This window comes from Coregonus clupeaformis, chromosome 4, assembly GCF_020615455.1.
Source record: "Coregonus clupeaformis isolate EN_2021a chromosome 4, ASM2061545v1, whole genome shotgun sequence".
Taxonomy (NCBI): domain Eukaryota; kingdom Metazoa; phylum Chordata; class Actinopteri; order Salmoniformes; family Salmonidae; genus Coregonus; species Coregonus clupeaformis.
The window spans coordinates 16,798,731-16,820,237 of NC_059195.1; the positions used below are offsets into that span (position 1 = coordinate 16,798,731).

General features: G+C 41.3%; 1 protein-coding gene across 2 annotated transcripts; it reads right to left on the reverse strand.

Annotated features, from left to right (window-relative positions):
• Positions 1-841: 841 nt before the first annotated feature.
• LOC121552360 (glutamate decarboxylase 1-like) lies at positions 842-20,519 on the reverse strand. 2 transcript variants are annotated; one of them, XM_041865230.2, is made up of 17 exons: positions 20,041-20,519; positions 18,947-19,027; positions 16,662-16,724; positions 14,367-14,507; positions 13,459-13,701; positions 13,218-13,308; positions 10,478-10,590; positions 10,203-10,318; positions 9,827-9,906; positions 9,688-9,742; positions 9,088-9,204; positions 8,859-8,923; positions 8,690-8,768; positions 7,430-7,579; positions 2,391-2,498; positions 1,537-1,626; positions 842-1,431 (listed from the first exon to the last, which is right to left on the reverse strand). In XM_041865230.2, exons 1-17 carry the CDS (start codon positions 20,189-20,191, stop codon positions 1,258-1,260), a joined length of 1,917 nt encoding a protein of 638 aa, XP_041721164.1. In that variant the 5' UTR covers positions 20,192-20,519; the 3' UTR covers positions 842-1,257. The 2 variants fall into 2 exon arrangements, with proteins under 2 accessions (XP_041721164.1, XP_041721175.1); XM_041865241.2 differs by lacking the exon at positions 16,662-16,724.
• Positions 20,520-21,507: the final 988 nt, after the last annotated feature.

Sequence of the window (21,507 nt, forward strand, 5' to 3'; positions counted from 1 at the left end):
TTCTATAGGATTGAGGTCAGGGCTTTGTGATGGCCACTCCACTACCTTGACTTTGTTGTCCTTAAGCCATTTTGCCACAACTTTGGAAGTATGCTTGGGGTCATTGTCCATTTGGAAGACCCATTTGCGACCAAGCTATAACTTCCTGAGTGATGCGCCTTGAGATGTTGCTTCAATATATCCACATCATTTTCCTTCCTCATGATGCCATCTACTTTGTGAAATGCTCCAGTCCCTCCTGCAGCAAAGCACCCCCACAGCATGATGCTGCCACCCCCGTGCTTCACGGTTGGGATGGTGTTCTTCGGCTTGCAAGACATCCCCTTTTTCCTCCAAACATAACGATGGTCATTATGGCCAAACAGTTCTATTTTTGTTTCATCAGACCAGAGGACATTTCTCCAAAAAGTACGATCTTTGTCCCCATGTGCAGCTGCAAACCGTAGTCTGGCTTTTTTATGGCGGTTTTGGAGCAGTGGCTTCTTTCTTGCTGAGCGGCATTTCAGGTTATGTCGATATAGGACTTGTTTTACTGTGGATATAGATACTTTTGTACTTGTTTCCTCCAGCATCTTCACAAGGTCCTTTGCTGTTGTTCTGGGATTGATTTGCACTTTTCACACCAAAGTACGTTCATCTTTAGGAGACAGAACGCGACCCACTGGAATTGTGATAGTGAATTATAAGTTAAATAATCTGTCTGTAAACAATTGTTAAAAAAATTACTTGTGTCATGCACTAAGTAGATGTCCTAACCGACTTGCCCAAACTATTGTTTGTTAACAAGAGATTTGTGGAGTGGTTTTAATGACTCCAACCTAAGTGTATGTAAACTTCCGACTTCAACTGTGTGTGTGTGTGTATATATATATATATATATATATATATATATATACACATGTCATGAGGTCCCTTGCATTGTGCTCTGTCTCCTACTGAAAAAATCTCTCTAGGTCACTCAGTATGTGAATATGTATTCTCTTGTGTAGGCTATACTGTACAATAGTTATAGTTAAATCTAACAATAGCATAGTCACTGCTAAAAGACAGAACAGACAGGAAACACATGAGACGGATCACAGGTTACCTGTGGTCTAAAAAGTCCTACAAGCAGCTGAAGTTTCAAAGTCCTACATGATTGGTCAAGAGACAACAGGAATATGAAGCTTGTTGTAGTTCAGGGTCTTTTTAGAGCTGGACATGACAAAGCTGAGAAGGAAAGTTCAAAGGGCAACATCCTCCCAATGAGCGTGGCCCTTACAAGTCATGCCCCAGTCTCTCAATCTCATCGGTCAAGAAGTCGATATCTGACCTTGTGGCGGCAGGATTGGAGATGACCATGCGGAAGAAGTTGACCTTGTCTCCCTGAGGCTGGTAGCCCACCATGGTAGTTCCAGACTCCATCATCATCGCCTTGATCTTGGGGGCCACCTGGTTAAGAGGCAAGGACAATTCAGAGAAATGTACAGTCGGTCAGTGCTGTCTCATTTGAATACAAAATATAGTCTTTATAGACCAAAGCTGTTGAGTCCTTACCTTATGCAACCTCTCCCGCCTCTCCTGACCATCGGGCATGTCACGAATGCCTGGCGGAAGGTACCAGAAGCAGACATTCGTGTGCTGGGGCTGTGGAAAGAAAACAGAGACTATTGTTTGTCAGTGTCTTTACTCAATGGATGGTCTGTCGAAGAAGTAGCCAACCTCAGTAAGAGGCCAAATTGAGAGCTGAGGCTATGTAAGGTATAGATGTAGTATCTTAATTAGATTAGTCTGTTGTCGATGAGGATTTTCATGCATCGCAGGAAATTCAAATTAGCCTTGTAATTTACATACATTCACTGAAAATCCACAGTTCTCTTTAAAGCACCAGACAGAATAAATGTCCTACTACTGTAGGTCTAGGTCCTACTACTTCGACATTGAAATGTAAAAAATTGTATCTGAAATGCAGCCATGTTTTATATATCTTAATAACACAAGATCGAAATTGGTCTCCATCACGACATACAAGTGTATCTGAAATGGAGCCATTGGCTACACCTAAACTATAGCCTACTGTAGTAGCCTATCAACACTAATTTCCTGTTAGAAATGATCACATTTTTGAGAATAATCAGATCCTCCTGCGACAAAGCTGGTCAAATTAAGATCCCACATCTGTAAATTCATAAATCCACAAGGAGTTCAACTGAGGATTCTAAAGCATAGCACCACCTCAGGCAGGCCTGCCCACTACATTATGTTGCTCAGAACCCAGTTGGGCACCTCAGTGAATGACTTCTGATTCATCAGATATTTCCGATATCTCTGACGCTTAGGGTAATCCATTGGAAGATATTACTATCTTTGGAAACAGAACAGAGTAGAAAATGCAGTGCGATCAATCTCACCTCTCCCTCGAACACCATCTGATAGCCCTCACGGTTCCTGATTTTAGTGTAGAGGTAATGCGAGAGGTCCAAGCACTTGTCGATGTGGTGTTCAAACCCTATTGTTCCCTGTTGGAGCGGAAATATACATAGAGAATTAGTACAGTGAGGGAAAAAAGTATTTGATCCCCTGCTGATTTTGTATGTTTGCCCACTGACAAAGAAATGATCAGTCTATAATTTTAATGGTAGGTTTATTTGAACAGTGAGAGAAAGAATAACAACAAAAATCCAGAAAAACGCATGTCAAAAATGTTATAAATTGATTTGCATTTTAATTAGGGAAATAAGTATTTGACCCCCTCTCAATCAGAAAGTTGTCTGGCTCCCAGGTGTATTTTATACAGGTAATGAGCTAATCTCAGTTTGTTGCCTGTATAAAAGACACCTGTCCACAGAAGCAATCAATCAGATCCCAAACTCTCCACCATGGCCAAGACCAAAGAGCTCTCCAAGGATGTCAGGGACAAGATTGTAGACCTACACAAGGCTGGAATGGCCTACAAGACCATCGCCAAGCAGCTTGGTGAGAAGGTGACAACAGTTGTTGCGATTATTCGCAAATGGAAGAAACACAAAATAACTGTCAATCTCCCTCGGCCTGGGGCTCCATGCAAGATCTCACCTCGTGGAGTTGCAATGATCATGAAAACGGTGAGGAATCAGCCCAGAACTACACGGGAGTATCTTGTCAATGATCTCAAGGCAGCTGGGACCATAGTCACTAAGAAAACAATAATAAATAATTGTTTTCTTGGTGACTAAAAATAAATAATGTATGCACTCACTAACTGTAAGTCGCTCTGGATAAGAGCGTCTGCTAAATGACTAAAATGTAAAATGTAACACACTACGCCGTGAAGGACTGATATCCTGCAGTGCCCGCAAGGTCCCCCTGCTCAAGAAAGCACATATACAGGGCTGTCTGAAGTTTGCCAATGAACATCTGAATGATTCAGAGGATAACTGGGTGAAAGTGTTGTGGTCAGATGAGACCAAAATCGAGCTCTTTGGCATCAACTCAACTCGCAGTGTTTGGAGGAGGAGGAATGCTGCCTATGACCCCAAGAACACTATCCCCACCGTCAAACATGGAGGTGGAAACATTATGCTTTGGGGGGGGGGGGTTCTGCTAAGGGGACAGGACAACTTCACCGCATCAAAGGGACGATGGACGGGACCATGTACCGCCAAATCTTGGGTAAGAACCTCCTTCCCTCAGCCAGGGCATTGAAAATGGGTCGTGGATGGGTATTCCAGCATGACAATGACCCAAAACACACAGCCAAGGCAACAAAGGAGTGGCTCAAGAAGAAGCACATTAAGGTCCTGGAGTGGCCTAGCCAGTCTCCAGACCTTAATCCCATAGAAAATCTGTGGAGGGAGCTGAAGGTTCGAGTTGCCAAACGTCAGCCTCGAAACCTTAATGACTTGGAGAAGATCTGCAAAGAGGAGTGGGACAAAATCCCTCCTGAGATGTGTGCAAACCTGGTGGCCAACTACAAGAAACGTCTGACCTCTGTGATTGCCAACAAGGGTTTTGCCACCAAGTACTAAGTCATGTTTTGCAGAGGGGCCAGGTCTGTGCCCGAACAGTTTGAGCTTCTACTTCTAAAAATCCACCTTTCCAGAAATAATGCCGCTTGCTACAGACCCCCCTCAGCCCTGTGCTGTGCCCTGGACACCATATGTGAACTGATTGCCCCCCATCTATCCTCAGAGTTTGTACTGCTTGGTGACCTAAACTGGGATTTGCTTAACACCCCGGCCAACCTACAATCTAAACTAGATGCCCTCATTCTCACACAAATTATCAACGAACCTACCAGGTACAACCCTAAATCTGTAAACATGGGCACCCTCATAGATATCATCCTGACAAATGTACCCTCTAAATACACCTCCGCTGTCTTCAACCAGGATCTCAGCGATCACTGCCTTATTGCCTGCGTCCGTAATGGGTCCGCGGTCAAACGACCACCCCTCATCACTGTCAAACGCTCCCTAAAACACTTTAGCGAGCATGCCTTTCTAATTGACCTGGCCCGGGTATCCTGGATAGATATTGACTTCATTCCATCAGTAGAGGATGCCTGGTTGTTCTTTAAAAGTGCTTTCCTCTCAATCTTAAATAAGCATGCCCCATTCAAAAAATTCAGAACTAAGAACAGATATAGCCCCTGGTTCTCCTCAGACTTGACTGCCCTTGACCACCACAAAAACATCCTGTGGCGTACTGCATTAGCATCGAACAGCCCCCGCGATATGCAACTTTTCAGGGAAGTCAGGAACCAATATACACAATCAGTTAGGAAAGAAAAGGCTAGCTTTTTCAGACAGAAATTTGCATCCTGTAGCACTAACTCCAAAAAGTTTTGGGATACTGTGAAGTCCATGGAAAATAAGAGCACCTCCTCCCAACTGCCCACTGCACTGAGGCTATGAAACACTGTCACCACCGATAAATCTACAATAATCGAGAATTTCAACAAGCATTTTGCTACGGCTGGCCATGCTTTCCACCTGGCTACCACTACCCCGCCACCAGCTCTGCACACTCCGCTGCAACTTGCCCATGCCCCCCCCCCCGCTTCTCCTTCACACAAATTCAGACAGCTGATGTTCTGAAAGAGCTGAAAAATCTGGACCCCTACAAATCAGCTGGGCTAGACAATCTGGACCCTTTCTTTCTAAAATTAGCCGCCGAAATTGTCGCAACCCCTATTACTAGCCTGTTCAACCTCTTTCATAACGTCTGAGATCCCCAGAGATTGGAAAGTTGCCGCGGTCATCCCCCTCTTCAAAGGGGGTGACACTCTAGATCCAAACTGTTACAGACCTATATCCATCCTGCCCTGCCTTTCGAAAGTATTTGAAAGCCAAGTTAACAAACAGATCACCGATCATTTCGAATCCCACCGTACCTTCTCCGCTATGCAATCCGGTTTCCGAGCTGGTCATGGGTGCACCTCAGCCACGCTCAAGGTCCTAAATGATATTATAACCGCGATCGATAAAAGACAGTACTGCGTAGCCGTCTTCATCGACCTGGCCAAGGCTTTCGACTCTGTCAACCACCGCATTCTTATTGGCAGACTAAATAGCCTTGGTTTCTCTAATGACTGCCTCGCCTGGTTCACCAACTACTTCTCAGATAGAGTTCAATGTGTCAAATCGGAGGGCCTGTTGTCTGGACCTCTGGCCGTCTCTATGGGGGTGCCACAGGGTTCAATTCTCGGGCCGACTCTATTCTCTGTGTATATCAATGATGTCGCTCTTGGTGCTGGTGACGCTCGGATCCACCTCTATGCGGACGACACCATTTTGTATACATCTGGCCCTTCATTGGACACTGTGTTAACAAACCTCCGAACGAGCTTCAACGCCATACAACACTCCTTCTGTAGCCTCCAACTGCTCTTAAACACTAGTAAAACTAAATGCATGCTCTTCAACCGAACGCTGCTTGCACCCGACTATAATCACTACTCTCGGCGGGTCTGACCTAGAGTATGTGGACAACTACAAATACCTAGGTGTCTGGTTAGACTGTAAACTCTCCTTCCAGACTCACATTAAGCATCTCCAATCAAAAGTTAGATCTAGAATCGGCTTCCTATTTCACAACAAAGCCTCCTTCACTCATGCTGCCAAACATGCCCTCCTAAAACTGACTATCCTACCGATCCTTGATTTCGGCGATGTAATTTACAAAATAGCCTCCAACACTCTACTCAGCAAATTGGATGTAGTCTATCACAGTGCCATCCGTTTTGTCACCAAAGCCCCATATACTACCCACCATTGTGACCTGTACGCTCTTGTTGGCTGGCCCCCACTACATATTCGTCGCCAAACCCACTGGCTCCAGGTCATCTATAAATCACTGCTAGGCAAATCCCCGTCTTATCTTAGCTCACTGGTCACCATAGCAACACCCACCCGTAGTCTGCGCTCCAGCAGGTATATCTCACTGGTCATCCCCAAAGCCAACACCTCCTTTGGCCGCCATTCCTTCCAGTTCTCTGCTGCCAATGACTGGAACAAACTGCAAAAATCTCTGAAGCTGGAGACTCTTATCTCCCTCACTAACTTTAAGCATCAGTTGTCAGAGCAGCTTACCGATCACTGTACCTGTACACAGCCATTCTAAAATTAGCCCACCCAACTACCTCATCCCCATATTGTTATTTATTTTGCTAATTTGCACCCCAGTATCTTTATTTGCACATCATCTTTTGCACATCTATCATTCCAGTGTTAATACGAAATTGTAACTATTTTGCACTATGGCCTATTTATTGCCTTACCTCCACAATTTACTACATTCGCACACACTGTATATATATTTTCTGTTGTATTTTTGACTTTATGTTTTGTTTACCCCATATGTAACTCTGTGTTGTTGTTTTTATAATAATAAATAATAATAATAATATGCCATTTAGCAGACGCTTTTATCCAAAGCGACTTACAGTCATGCGTGCATAAATTTTTGTGTATGGGTGGTCCCGGGGATCGAACCCACTACCTTGGCGTTACAAGCGCCGTGCTCTACCAGCTGAGCTACAGAGGACCACCTGCTTTGCTTTATCTTGGCCAGGTCGCAGTTGTAAATGAGAACTTGTTCTCAACTGGCTTACCTGGTTAAATAAAGGTGAAATAAAAAATACAAAATACTTACTTCCCTCATTAAAATGCAAATCAATTTATAACATTTTTGACATGCGTTTTTCTGGATTTTATTGTTGTTATTCTGTCTCTCACTGTTCAAATAAACCTACCATTAATATTATAGACTGATCATGTCTTTGTCAGTGGGCAAACGTACAAAATCAGCAGGGGATTAAATACTTTTTTCCCTCACTGTATCAAACATTACTCTTTTTTTTGTTACATGATCCAAGATCAGCATCCAAGATCAATCCCTGTCATATGCTTTACATAATATAGCCGGATTTAGTATTAGAACAAAAGCTTGGGGAGATATGTGCACATACCTTTGCTTTCCACATGAGCCAGAATTTGAAGATATCTACGTGTCGTCCACACTGGATGGCCTTGTCCCCTGTGTCGTACGATACATCATACTGTTTGTCTGGTTGGAAGAGGTAGCCAGCACACATTGAGTTGCAGCCTGATAAAACTCCCTGTAAAGATCAATGGTGTGGTTAAAGGACAAAGGCGAGAGGCGAGAGGCAGATACTTAAAGTTCAATGGTGCCTTCAAACTGGGCTCTATTCATATGAATAGTATGCCAAATCTCTGTGACTTGTGACCTAACTTGAGTGTTTCATGGTATACACTAGCAGCGCGCATGCCCCGCCCACCTGAGGATCTGTCTTTTTCAGCCATCTATTTCCTGTGTTTGAGGGGTGCAAAATCCACTTGTCACTTAAATCTCGCTAGATAGATTGCTTTAATTTTACTCCTGCGACTGTTTCATACTCTTGCTTGTGCCTGTCATTTTTTCCCGTTAACATTACGACCGCTGAAATGTTTGTAATGACCTGTCAAACACACCCCGGTAATGGCTGAAATGGGCTCAATGGAATCTATAAGAACGCTGAAGCTTATTCTGGGTTTTAACGCACCGTCTCAACACTTACATCACAAGACAGAGAAGAACGATAACTTTATTTTGATGGGTTTTCATTTTTTGTGGAATTGAAAAAATGAATCATTTAACAGTTGAAATGTTTACATATGAGAAAATGAACACTCAGATTATTGTGATATTATGTCTGATCTCGCAAACAATGTGAAGTATGTATATATATGTTTAATCTAGAGCTAAGTGTGTAGATTTTTTATCCGAGGGTATCCTTCTATGACACACAGAACGTGACAACATTAATTAATGAGGCAGTCTAGCCATGCAGGTATAGGGTAGACAGAGCAAGTGTTTGGTGGTTGCAGCCCTGTTCCACCCCTTCATGTTAATGTATTCATATATGCAAGTACACCAGGTGTATTTACGCAAATGAGGCACACATATATAAGAAAATTATATGCGCATTCTAAGAAGAAAAAAACTGAAATTTTACAATAAATTGAATAGCTGAATTCCCAACAAAATCCCTGAACTCCATTCATTATTTGTCCGTGCCAGTAAAATGTTTTATGTGCTATAATTCAGTCAATATCTGAAAAAGTTTGAAGTATCTTCATCCATTGTCCAATTGTTACATTTATTACAATTTCGATGACCATTGCTAATCATACACCATAAGTGAAAACTCAGTCAGTATTGCTCTTACCCGCTCTCTGACCAGAATGGCAGAGCACTGCAGTGGCACACCCATCATCTTATGAGGGTTCCAGGTGACTGAGTTGGCCCTGTAAACATGGAACACCGGCTGTAAGACAGGCCACAGTCACCAATGTGTGTGTGTGAGACCATGGTAGGTTGTCAGGGCTGTAGCCTACCTTTCCACGCCACTCAGCTTGTGCCTGTGCTTCCTGGACATCAGTAGGCCTCCTCCCCATGCACCCTGAACAAAAACAACCGTTTGTTTTGAGGATAAGGATTAGACCTGAAAGTGGCTTATATGTTTAAACTAAAGCTTAGCCCACCATGAAAACGTATTGCAATCAACCCTGAAATGATCAATATCACAATAACCTTCCTGTATTCATAGTAGGAAGATGCACTTACATCCACATGTAGCCACATGTTGTATTTCTCGCAGATGTCTGCAATCTCATGGATGGGGTCGAACGCTCCATACACTGTGGAACCAGCTGTTGCATTCACGAACATTGGGACACAACCCTGCAAGCATAATCCATCAGAATGAATATGGGTTCTTATATTATTGCAGTGAATTGAAATGGTTGCATTCTTCAGTTTCGGTAATGTTTGACTGAAAATAAATAGGTTTGAGCAGACTTCACAGACATTTGACTATTTCTCTTGGCAAGCCTTTGTCACAGCAGAACTGCACACGCATTGCAGAGACCCTGCTATCACCTCCCTCCTCTAACGGAATTAGCTTCAGGAGACTGTGCTTTGGAACTAGTGGCAGTGAGTAAGATAATATTTTAGGAGGCATAAGCACTAACCCTAAAATGAAAGTAGACATGTTTTTGTTTTGTAAACAAGTAATGACCTGACTATTCAGGTAACGACTGGATTCATATTAGGCAGCTGGTCTCATAAGAATTCAGTTTCAGTGCAGAAACAAACAGAAGGTAATTAATGTCTTCAGCGGGAACGAATCCACAATTTCAAGTTGATTGTCTGACTGAAACTCACCCGCGCCTTGGCATCGATGACCTTGGCTTCCAAATCAGCAGGAATGACTCTCCCTCTAAAGAAGCAAACAGACAGTCAAAGGGATGTTTTCATTGGGTTGTTTGACACAGTGCAGTGTATTGGACATGGATCCACAAACCTCTCATCTGTGTTCAACAGGATCAGGTTTTCTGTTCCAAAGCCCAGAGCAGCACTGGCTTTCTTTATAGAGTAGTGACTCTGTCAAAACACATGACCATGGCATCAGACTACTAGCCTATCAGCTGAGGTCTGAGATACAGTCAGCTGTACTGTCCAATTGTTTTATCAGTTTCAATGAGGGCCATATCGTAGCTTTGAATCAGGCATGCCATGAACTCTTTACACAGAATAGACAGGGTCAATTGAGTAGTGACACAATAAGTAACAGTAAGACTGTTTTGGTAATATAATGCTGTTTCTGAGACTGGAGACATATTGTGATGTGAAAATTCATGTTATAATCAGATGTTATGAGGAGACTGTATGTGGCTTACATGCTCTGAGGTGAAGAGCACCAGTCTGGGGGCAGCATTCATGCCTTTGGTCTTGACTTCAGGGAAGAACTTATAGCGGGCGGTCATCACACTGTACATGTTGGATATCGCTCCACCTGCACAGACGGTGCATACAATGTTTCACTTAACTGCATTTTATTATCTGAAGTTTTGCGTAAGGAATATTCATCTGTAACAGTAGGTTTATTCCCTTCTCAGATTCTCAAGGCATGGCCGAATTGACAACCGTTGATCAACATAGGCTTTGCACTCACCTGGTGAGAATATCCCATCGCCCTCTCCATCTGGCCAGCCAATGATCTCCCTCATCTTCTTCAGCGTCAGCTGTTCCATGAGCACAAAGACTGGAGCTATCTCATAGGTGAACCTGAAACAGAGCACCTGTCTCCAGTTACCCACTACCATTAGAAATCCATTCTATCATTGGTCTTGAACTCTCATATTGCCATTTGTTTCTCATATCTACATTGTCTATATTGACATAAGCAGAATCAGTGAAGGTAGGTGGCAGAATCCCAGGATAATGCATCACCATAGTGATAACAGCCAATAATTTTTTGTTTGCTGTGTTCTTGAATTGTCATTACATATGTTTCTTATAGTGTATATTAGCAGTGCCACATTGAAGCCAGAGAAAGCATGGAACATGCATACTACTTTTAACGTAGCCACGTTTCAATGATAGCGCTGTCACATTGTATTAGGGATACAATTTGTTGCAGTGGAATGAGAGAGAACACGAATGTCACATAGGCGGAAGTCCATTAAGAATATGCCACCAAGAGGGAGCTCTTGTCTCTGAGTTAGCAAGAAGAAGAGGCTAGAAATTTGATGTAACACAATGAGAATGCCATTGCCTTTGTATCAGAGGTTTGTCTGGAGGCCAGCTTCCACTGAGTTTGTTTTTAATACAGACAGTATATTACACTCAAGGCCCATCTCTGAGAGTAATGATGGAAGAATGGTTGTTTCTCCTTTACAATAGGAATGATAGGATTACAGTCATGTTTATTCAATGCAATCACGATTACAAAATAAAGGATTGCTTCCATATCATTAGAACATGTTATATAATTCCCTCCAGGGTAGTGCAATATCAATGTAGAATTAAATGGATGCCCAACCACAGTAGCTCATCCATCTTCACTATGTTCTGCCCAATGCTCTCCTAATTACACTGCCTGTCTATTCATGCAATGAAAGTCAATGCATTAGTGGGACAATACGGTGTATCACACTGTGCCATCCACACAGCACATATGTTTTATTTCTCTTGCTAGCATATCCAGTAACAATGTAAAAAAAAAGCTAGGAGTTATGTCCCAAATGAATTTTCGCTTGCTCACTCATGTAGACTAATCCTGATAATAACCCTATGACATGATTGTCAACCAATTAGTGTCAATCAATAAATGTCAGGGGTAATGAATGATGATGGAGTAATTAGCTAATGCAAATATGTATGCAGTCAGAGCCCAACCTCTGATTCAATTTCGTCTACAGTAGTGTTGCCATGTAGCACACGGGCTAACACTCTCACCAGAACACTCTTCAGCATCACATCAATGCGATGAGCTTGACAAACTAAAGACTCTTCAAAACATTGGGGGAAATCCTTTGGGGATTACAATAAATAAAAAGCTAAATCAGGAGAGGGTTGAACTTTTTATTAAGCCAGGGGCCAGGCATAATAAATGAATCCTTGGCATGAAGAGCCTCAGCGTTGGTGGTGAGCTTGTATTTATGTGCTGTTTTTAAATAAGAATGGCAATATCATGACCACACAGATGACTCTGGCTCTTACCACACAGATGACTCTGGCTCTTACCACACAGATGACTCTGGCTCTTACCACACAGATGACTCTGGCTCTTACCACACAGATGACTCTGGCTCTTACCACACAGATGACTCTGGCTCTTACCACACAGATGACTCTGGCTCTTACCACACAGATGACTCTGGCTCTTACCACACAGATGACTCTGGCTCTTACCACACAGATGACTCTGGCTCTTACCACACAGAAATGCAATGTTTCATCAATGCTTAGGCTACAACATTTTTCATATCGTTTTTTTTGTTTTGTTATGATGATTTTACAATGCCCTGATGGGTTTTAGGCTGAGGTCGTAGACAATATCAGCATGTTACAGCAGCTGATACACTCTGGCCAGTACCTTAAATGACTCGGCAGCCTCAGCTGGTAATCTGTGTGTGAACCGGTCAACAATAGCCCATGGCCAATGAAGCATCAACGTTTATCCTGGACAAGCCCCTGGACACCTGGTGTATCATAATGCTGTCTCTTCCAGATTGCCCTTCCCACGGAAAAACATCACTATGTCTGTTGTTCACATTTCTGCTGCACATCTCAAGGGAGAATATCATTCTGTTGTTGTACCATTATCTCTGATCCAAAGAGTGTTACATAAAACAACCTTTTCCTGCAGGGCTGTATTATGACTACAGCCACAGTGTTTGTCGTCAACAATAATACAGCAAACAGATAACTAACTCACAACTCTCCTCTTCATGCTTGCCATGTCACATTTTACTTGCTTAAGTGGCAGCTTGGAGAGCATCCTCAGGATCCTTCATTTAGAAGCTCATCAAGGGCCCCAATTATGTCACTTCTACTGATCTTCATCTTCAACAAAAATCTTCTAAGGCCATTTGAAAAATGGTAGGAAATGTCATTTTTCTTCAGTGCCAGACTTACATCCACCCAAACGAAAACCACTCACTGCTAAATTAGATCTTTCAACCCCTTATCACAATCCCAGCCTAAACCGAGAGCTATGGAACTCTAACTAAGACCATGGGTTTGGGCTAATTGTCCACATGACATTTTTGCACAAAATCGAGAGGACTTTAATAATTCATATACTGTACACATATTTACAATATTTGAGGATCCTTCGATTTTTGATTATAAACATATTTAAATGTATCATAAATGTGTAATAACTGGGGGAGATCAAGACCACTCACATGTTAGTGTTTGCAGTGGAGGTGAGCCATTCTCCTGCCAACCCAATGATGTCTAAGCCAGTGGATAGCTGATTGAAAAACCTGGGGTGACCTAGGAGGAAGACAACACCATTTGTCGTTAATACATTTCTCATGAAAGCTTCATAATTTAACTATGGGATTATCTGTAATCATTGTAGACAAATGGGAGATCTTGATTATGCTGAGGGTTAGCTCTGCATCATGCCTCCTCTGTCTTCACCTGTTCTCACGCCATACTTCAGGGTATCCCTGCAGTCCACCAGGATCTGCTCCAGGGACTCAGGCTGGTCGGACAGCTCCAGGTTGAAGCCCTCCATGCCCTCCAGTAGCTGGTGGGGGTGGTGGAAATCCAGGACCTTGGTGGATCTGTCAAAGGTCTTCCGGACGTAGTTTGTGAGAATATCCACCACCTCCAGCAAGAACTGCATGGTTGGCTCCTCTCCATTTTTGGCTGGTAATAAATCTAGGGTGAGAAATTGAAGCACATCGATATTTTGTGTTTTTCTCATTTTCGAAAATAAATCAATCACTTTTTTTTTGCATCCTTCATCACTTAAGTGTGTTTTAAAGAGGTCACTTTCACAATATTCTGTAGAATTTATCATGACTTCGTTCTACTTCCCAACTCCTTGAAAACTATTTATTTGGGTTTCCTCTCTAAAGCTGGTGTAAATTGTATCAATTAGAAAGTCATTTTCAGCAACAAATGAATGACCCTTTAAGCTATTCCTCCAGTGAGTGTCCCTGAGTAACCTAGGCTATTTTACAGCTATTACAAATTGATCTAGAAGGTTATTATGGTAAAACAAATGGTGAATATTAAATTTTTTATATACTTATTATTTTTCACAAAATGTGTTTTAAAAACTTCCCCTGATCTGTGATATTTCTATGTTATCTATTGCCCATAATGTCAAACATCACTGAGATTTAGACCGATTATAAAGATTTGATCAATTAGGCTAATCTTCGCATCAGTAAGATAATTAACATTTTCAAGTTGACTCATTTTCCATTTATTGTAAAAACAACTGCACAAAACGAACATTAACAAGATCCCTACATAATTTTTATAATTTTGACTGATAGACCTACATTTCCCATAATGGAAATAATTCAGCCAATTACCTCTAGCAAATAGATTGGAAAAGTCTGTCTCGGTGCGTCTGAAACGGGAATCCCTGTCGCTGTTATCAAGCAGGTCCTTAGACGATCTTTCCTTGAAGGAACTAATCTTCTCCTCGAGGTTGTTGTTCTTCTGCAAAAATCCTAAATTGTTGCGAGGGGCAGAGGATTCAAATGAGTGATTACTATCATCACTCCCAATCATTTTGATGACACCCTTTTTACACAAAACACATGCATAACTACTCTCACTGGTTGAGCTGACAATGCTGTGATGTAGGCTAGTTTTGAGGTAGCCTAATTCCCATCCTGTCCAGGGAAGCCTATTTATGGGAGGAAGAGTCAGTGGGAGGTTGAGCCCCGTGACATCAGCACGAAAATCCAGCCAAGCAAAAACAAATATCCGTAATTTAGTGTATGTACATTCGTATTAAGTCCCTCCAACAGATTCCACTTCAGTAAGCAGGGAAGAGCACACAATGAACCGATGTCATTAAAGCCTGAAGAGAGACCTAATAGTTGGACTGGGCTGAGATGATATATGGGACATTTTATAGCCCGTCTGCTCATAGGCCTGTGGAGAACACCACATTAACTCAAATGTTATTTAGCCCTACCGATTTCTCCCAAACTAAATCTGATTTCTAGATTGGCCCTTCTAAAAATAACACATTTTCCAAATCTCCTGCTGAGATTATTAATAACAATAATAATTCCTGCAATGTGATCTTATTTATTATCTTATTTTACTATAAATAATGCAATATTTAAGATGAGATAGCTAGGCCTATAAGATGTGAAACCCAATTATATGCCATAGCCCACACCCTTTGGAGTAATAAATAAAAGTATATCAAAAGATGAAAGTTGGTTTTATTTCATGTTAATTCATTTTATTTAGTTTTTAATATAATGTATTTTATTATTTCACTTTCAGAAAATGAGATGTTAGACTATAGTCTGAATAAGCTTGCTTCTGTCTCACGTGAAGTCATTTAAACCAACATTTCACTTGGTCAAGCAAGAGAGACAGGTTTTGATGTTTTTAGACCAATATCATTGCACTTAAAAAACAGAGATGAAACGTGCCATACAGGCCTATAGGTCTATAACCGGATAGTGAATCAGATAAAACCAAAACGTTACAATTGCGTCAACATCGCATTAAAACATCAAACTAGATTTGTATTTGCATTATGCCTATACTCTTGGGCATTGATTGGCCCTGATGGAACAATAACTGACTCAACGCTTGGCCATATCAGATAGGGCTAAGGCATTTTGCTTCCACTTAATCGGTTCGTATTGTGGAGCAGAAGACTGACTGACAGCACTATCTCGGTAGAACAGAACCTTGACGAATTGCGATTTCAGACGCGTCTCGTTCATCTTTTCTCTTCAGATGGGCTCTTATGATAAGGACCGATACCAACCATTCCACCAAATAGGATATAGCTTTAATGAATGACACCCGCTCAGTTATCAAACTATAGGCTACCGAGATATATTAAGAAAAAGACAAAGGTATGGCAAGCAAAAATAAAGACAGTAGGCTATCATACTTGTTGATTAGGCCTACTACAACTAATGTAGTCAAATCCACTGTATATGTTCATGTTTATTAGAAATTACCCCCCAAAATTGAAGGGGGTTGGATAACCTACAGTTGGCTAATTGTGTATTCCAAGGTCATTACACATCGGCAAACGTAGGACTTTATTTCTCAGGTACGCCATGGGAGGCGCAAGAGTACGATTTTATTAGGGCCTAAGAATTTAAAAATGGAATAGCTGGGTAAGAAAACACACTCATATTGAAAACATATGCAAGACTAAAGAGCGCTCATATTCCATTTTGAGACGCCAATGTAGACCTTTCTATTTCTTTCTGGACCAATAGCTAGGCATGTGGTCTCTGCAGTTTTTCAAACTGCTTTTCATATTCATTAAAAACAAGTTTGTCACTATACATTCCGTGGTAATAATCATTATGGACATTATCATCCTTTCCGCATGAAAACCCACTCATGCGACAAGAGAAAACCTAAAGGGGCAGAAGGCCGAAACCACAGCCACCCAGGCTGCAGTCTTTGTGTTTCAGACCAACATAGCCCATATTCCTCAGATATGAGAATGGTCCGCTTGCTCAGCGTTGAGTAACATAAAATATGCAACATAGGCCTACATATGCAAACTATGATCTTTTTTTCTTGTGAAAAACTTAGGAACAATATAGCCTACACATGAAAATTAAATATTTAGTCCAAGAAAATACATGACATGAAAATAGCAAACTTACCACATATCTTCATTCCCAATTTTCTAGTACATCCATGAGCAACTCCACACCAAGCGTCATAGCCTAAAATAGTTTTGGAAAACTATTGACAGGGCCCTTACATTAAGCCTCAAATGCATTATTTCTGCTAAAATAATTACAAACTCAAAGCGATGGATGGGGAAATGTTGAAACGTGTTGAAGCAGCAGACAATGTATAAGATTATATATTAATATTTAACAAATTATTCTTCTTTAGCCCAATGATATTACAATAACGGGGCATTTCAGATTTACAGTCGTCATTTAGCCGTTTGGGATTGTGCTAAGGAACTAATTGGGTGAGAAAATGCTGAAAATATCGGTATGCATCACCAGACATGAGGCAGTGATAAAGGGTTGAGCGTTACACCGCTATTAAGGGCTTCCGCTTCCAGGGATTAAATTGGGGAGATGGTGTGTGTTTGTGGGAGCATAGTCTAGGTCTAGGAATTGAATAATTTTGTCAGAGGCCAGTGAAAGGGACAAGGGACAGATAGCTCCACACAGAATCCCATAATTCTGGACCAGAATCTACGCCAAGGTTTCACTCATGAAAGAAAACAAAAAGGCAACAGAAATATCTTAAATATTACGTTTAGAATGCCAAATAGCCTAATTGGGCCAATTATGGGCGGAATAGGCTTGAGATCCACGTGCGTGATTCGGGTTTTCGCGTAAATCAAGCATTGATGTCAATAGAGACACAGACAAAATGTAAGTTCCAAATTTCTGCATGTAATACTGGCATGACGCCAGTCTAATGGTTTTGGCAAACCATCAAGCCAAGGAAGCGACAAAGCAAGCACAGTTTGGCAAGCAAATTCAGCAATGACTAAATCCCTTGAAAAACTTGAGGTGCAGTTTTACTATTTGAATACATCTGAACTGACTTCATTTTAAATTGCGTAGCTTAATCGTTTACCTTTGCAAATGCATAATTGACACTGGGGTGTTGTCGATATCAAAATCAGAGCTTTATGATTGCCCAAGGAAAATGCCATTTATGGAAAACTTTGCAACAAAATTTGAATGTGCTTGGACGACTAATTGGGATGTAGGCTATGTGTTTTTCACCAATAGCTCTTGGATAATGAAGAGTATTGAGGTAGAGCAGGGCTACATCCCCGCTCAGCTGATGGAGGTTACAATAAGGCGCCTGAACACATGCCATTAGGGCCAATTTAAGCCCAGTTTATACCTGGTGCTAACATGGGTCCTTTGTCCTGATCTTGTATACATTCTGCTTGTACCCACATTTCCAGTAATGTGTCTACACATGGTATTAAAATGTGTCTGTTATTTGCCCACTGTGTCTGCATCGTGACCAGATTTCCTGGTCCCTTCCTTCATGCAAATTATGCAGAATAATGATTTAAATGGTTTCTATGTCCAGATCTGTCTACACTTGTAAGATATTCAGACACAATGTGTGTCTGACTACCACCGGAGTTTGGCAGGATTATCTGGTCACAATCAGATCACAATGTGTCTTTTGATTGTCTACACCTGTCTAAAAATGTGGGCACAACAATCAGAATGGGAAAGGATCAGGGCAAAGGACGCAAGTTAGAACCAGGTATAAACGGGGCTTTAGTGTGGCTACAATTAACGCTACTTCGCACATAATTACCCCCTAAACCTCACTCACTCTCACTTTCCAACCACGACGGAAGAAATCCACTGAAATAATATAACCTACTTCTTTCTGAAATGCAATAGTAATCTAATAAAAGCATAATAAATAATATTTTTCATTATTTAACTAAGCAAGTCAGTTAAGAACAAATTCTTATTTACAATGACGGCCTACACCGGCCAAACCCGGACGACCATTTGTGCGCCGCCCTATGGGACTCCCAATCACGGCCGGTTGTGATACAGCCTGGAATCGAACCAGGGGGTCTGTAGTGACGCCTCAAGCACTGAGATGCAGTGTCTTAGACCGCTGCGCCACTCGGGAGCCCAAATAACATAATAATAATATTTAAAGTAGGCTGTAATATTATTTTGAAAGATATAGCTACATTATTTGGCGATTTTCGTCTTTATCAATACCGACAGTTCGTGTTTTTAATTTTGACAGCAAGATTCGTCTATCAAGCATGATGCCGGGAGGTCCGCTGCGCATGCAATGCTGCGGTGATTTGTTGGGTGGCATTTAAAATGGTAGTCTACAGTTATTTTCCTCCATGGAAATGTTTAATGCCATTGCTCACAAAGTAAATAGCACAATTGAAATAGCGTTTTATTTGTGATGGACCTACTTGTGCCTGGTGGTCGTAAATTTGTCGAGTTGGGATCGGGTTCCCCGCCAGAGGAGGAAGGTGCAGACGCCGCCATCACTCCTAAAATACAGTACAAAAGTCCTCACTCCAAAGCGCACTGTCAATTTCAGTGAAACCTCTCTTATTTTATCCAAGATGAAAAGTCACATTAACTGTAAGGAGAGGAGAAAGAATAGCTGTCGGAGACATAAAATATAGGATATAGATAATGACATGCCTAACTATTTTAAATGTATCAATAGGATATTTTAAGATCGATTCTTCATACAAACGCTGACAGAAATCCACAACTGCGAATAAACAAGGGTCATGACACGACAGACATGTCGAAGACATCGTCTGGCAGCCAGGGTAGATTTATTCTCAAACATCAATTAACAGGTTGGTTGAGGCTGCACATAATTTTTTAATCCTGATTCCATACAGATATGAAAGTAAAAACCTATGGCAAAATAACTTATTGGCTATATAACCTGATCTACTGTCAATGTGGATAATGAGGCATCACAGCAAGTGTCTTTGGTTTCAGAGAGGTTGATATTGATCTGCCTTTGATGAATAGGACTTGAAAAGTTTAAGCCTAAAACTAATTAAACATTGAATTAGCCTTGATAAATGATCAACTAAATGCCATAACAGCTCATCTGGTGATTTATCATATAGGCAAGTTAAGTGAACCGTCAAACCTCCGATAAATTAAGTATTCATTTGATAAATAAATAACCCAAAATAGTCTGTTAACAGAATTGATTGACAAACAGGATAGTGACTCCTTAATTAAGAGGATGATTTGTAAATATAATGATGACCCTGATCTAGGTCAATTTCAATTCAACAAAAACGCATGCCCATACAATAATAAACCGTCCGTCATAGCTCGATCAGCAAACAGACATATCAATTAATATGAATAGCATGTATTGTTCTCTGTATGTACCTTACAACACCTTGTGGAATAATTTAAAACACCTGTTAGAGCATCTCAAACGTCAATTTATCATAACGCTTCAATGAACAAAGAAGATTTAGCCTGCTCTTGTAAAATAAGAATCCCCTGTTAAAAAGAAGCTTACCGTGCTGAGGATGGGTACAGGTGACCAAGTAGTCCAAAAAAGAAACTATGCGAAGACGATCAAATAAAGTCCTTTGGCAACGCAACGTCTGGTGCGCTTTTGACACTAAGAAAAACAGGGTTTTGCATATCAATTGTCTACAAAATCCCATCCACCGTGACCTTTTCGGTGAAGTACGTTTGATTTGCTGATATTTAGAGCGTGCATTGCCTATTTATTCGTTACTACGCACGCATGAGTCACACCAATACCGTCTCTGGTGCTGCATATTTCCACCCAATATCGAACAGATCTGCTTTGTCTGCAAATTTACACTGAATCTTGTCGCTTTCAGCTATAACGTGACTTTTGGGAAGTGTTTGATTGCCTTTGAAGCTATATACCTCGATTTGGAATCCTGGTCACGAACATGGACTTAGAAAGTTTGATCCTATGAGCAGAGCAACACATTACGCCCATAAGGGATGAAGGAGGGGGGAGGAGAGAGGTCGTTGCCTTGTTCTTGAGAAATCCGAATAGTAGGCAACCATATTCAAAAGACCCATCTCCTTTTAGGTTATTGTTGATTTTCTTCTTTAACGGGTCAGGGAGCCTAGCGGTTAAGAGCGTTGGGCCAGTAACTGAAAGGTCGCTAGTTCGAAATCCCGAACCGACTAAGTGAAAAATCTGTTGATGTGCCCTTGAGCAAGGAATTTAACCCTAAATGTCCCTCTGGATAAGTGCGTCTGCTAAATTACTGAAAAGTATGGGATTAGGATGTTTTGTTAATCTCAGTATGTATGGGTTCATCGGTTCCTCTATAGCCCTCAAACTCAACTCTGGACTTCAAAGCCAGTTCCACTGCGTTTTTTTATTGTTCCTCTCTAATCACGGACTGATTTAGACCTGGGACACCAGGTGTGTGCAATGAATTATCAGGCAGAACAGAAAACCAGTAGGCTCCGGACCTGGTAGGGTATGAGTTGAATGCTCCTGCTCTATAGGCTAGAAGCAATATGTTATCAATAATACAATTTAGAGACAATTAATGCCCAAAGCAATATTGTCAAAATCTTCTAATTTTCAAGATGATTGCGCAATATTTATATTTCCTTTATTAGCAGAAAAATTGAGAAATTCGAAGTCAGTGCGTAAGGTTTGTAATGAAATCCACAAGGTGGCAGTAAGGAATCATTAATGATTCCTCCCAGAACTCCGCACAAGTGAAGTGGGCAATTCCGCAAATACTTCACGAAGCTAATGATAAACCGAGACGTTAATCAGATGATTTGCTACATCATACCAAAGCTACATGGGTGCAACGGAACAAGAATAGGCCCTGTGCGCAAGAATAAGATTCAAGCGAACAAGCTATTCATATACAAAGACATTTAACGTCTGACCATTCAACATGTCTGAGTGAGACTGTATCTAACATCATGTAACATAGCTCTTACTTAAGCGCACCTGACCTCAGCGGACCTTGGT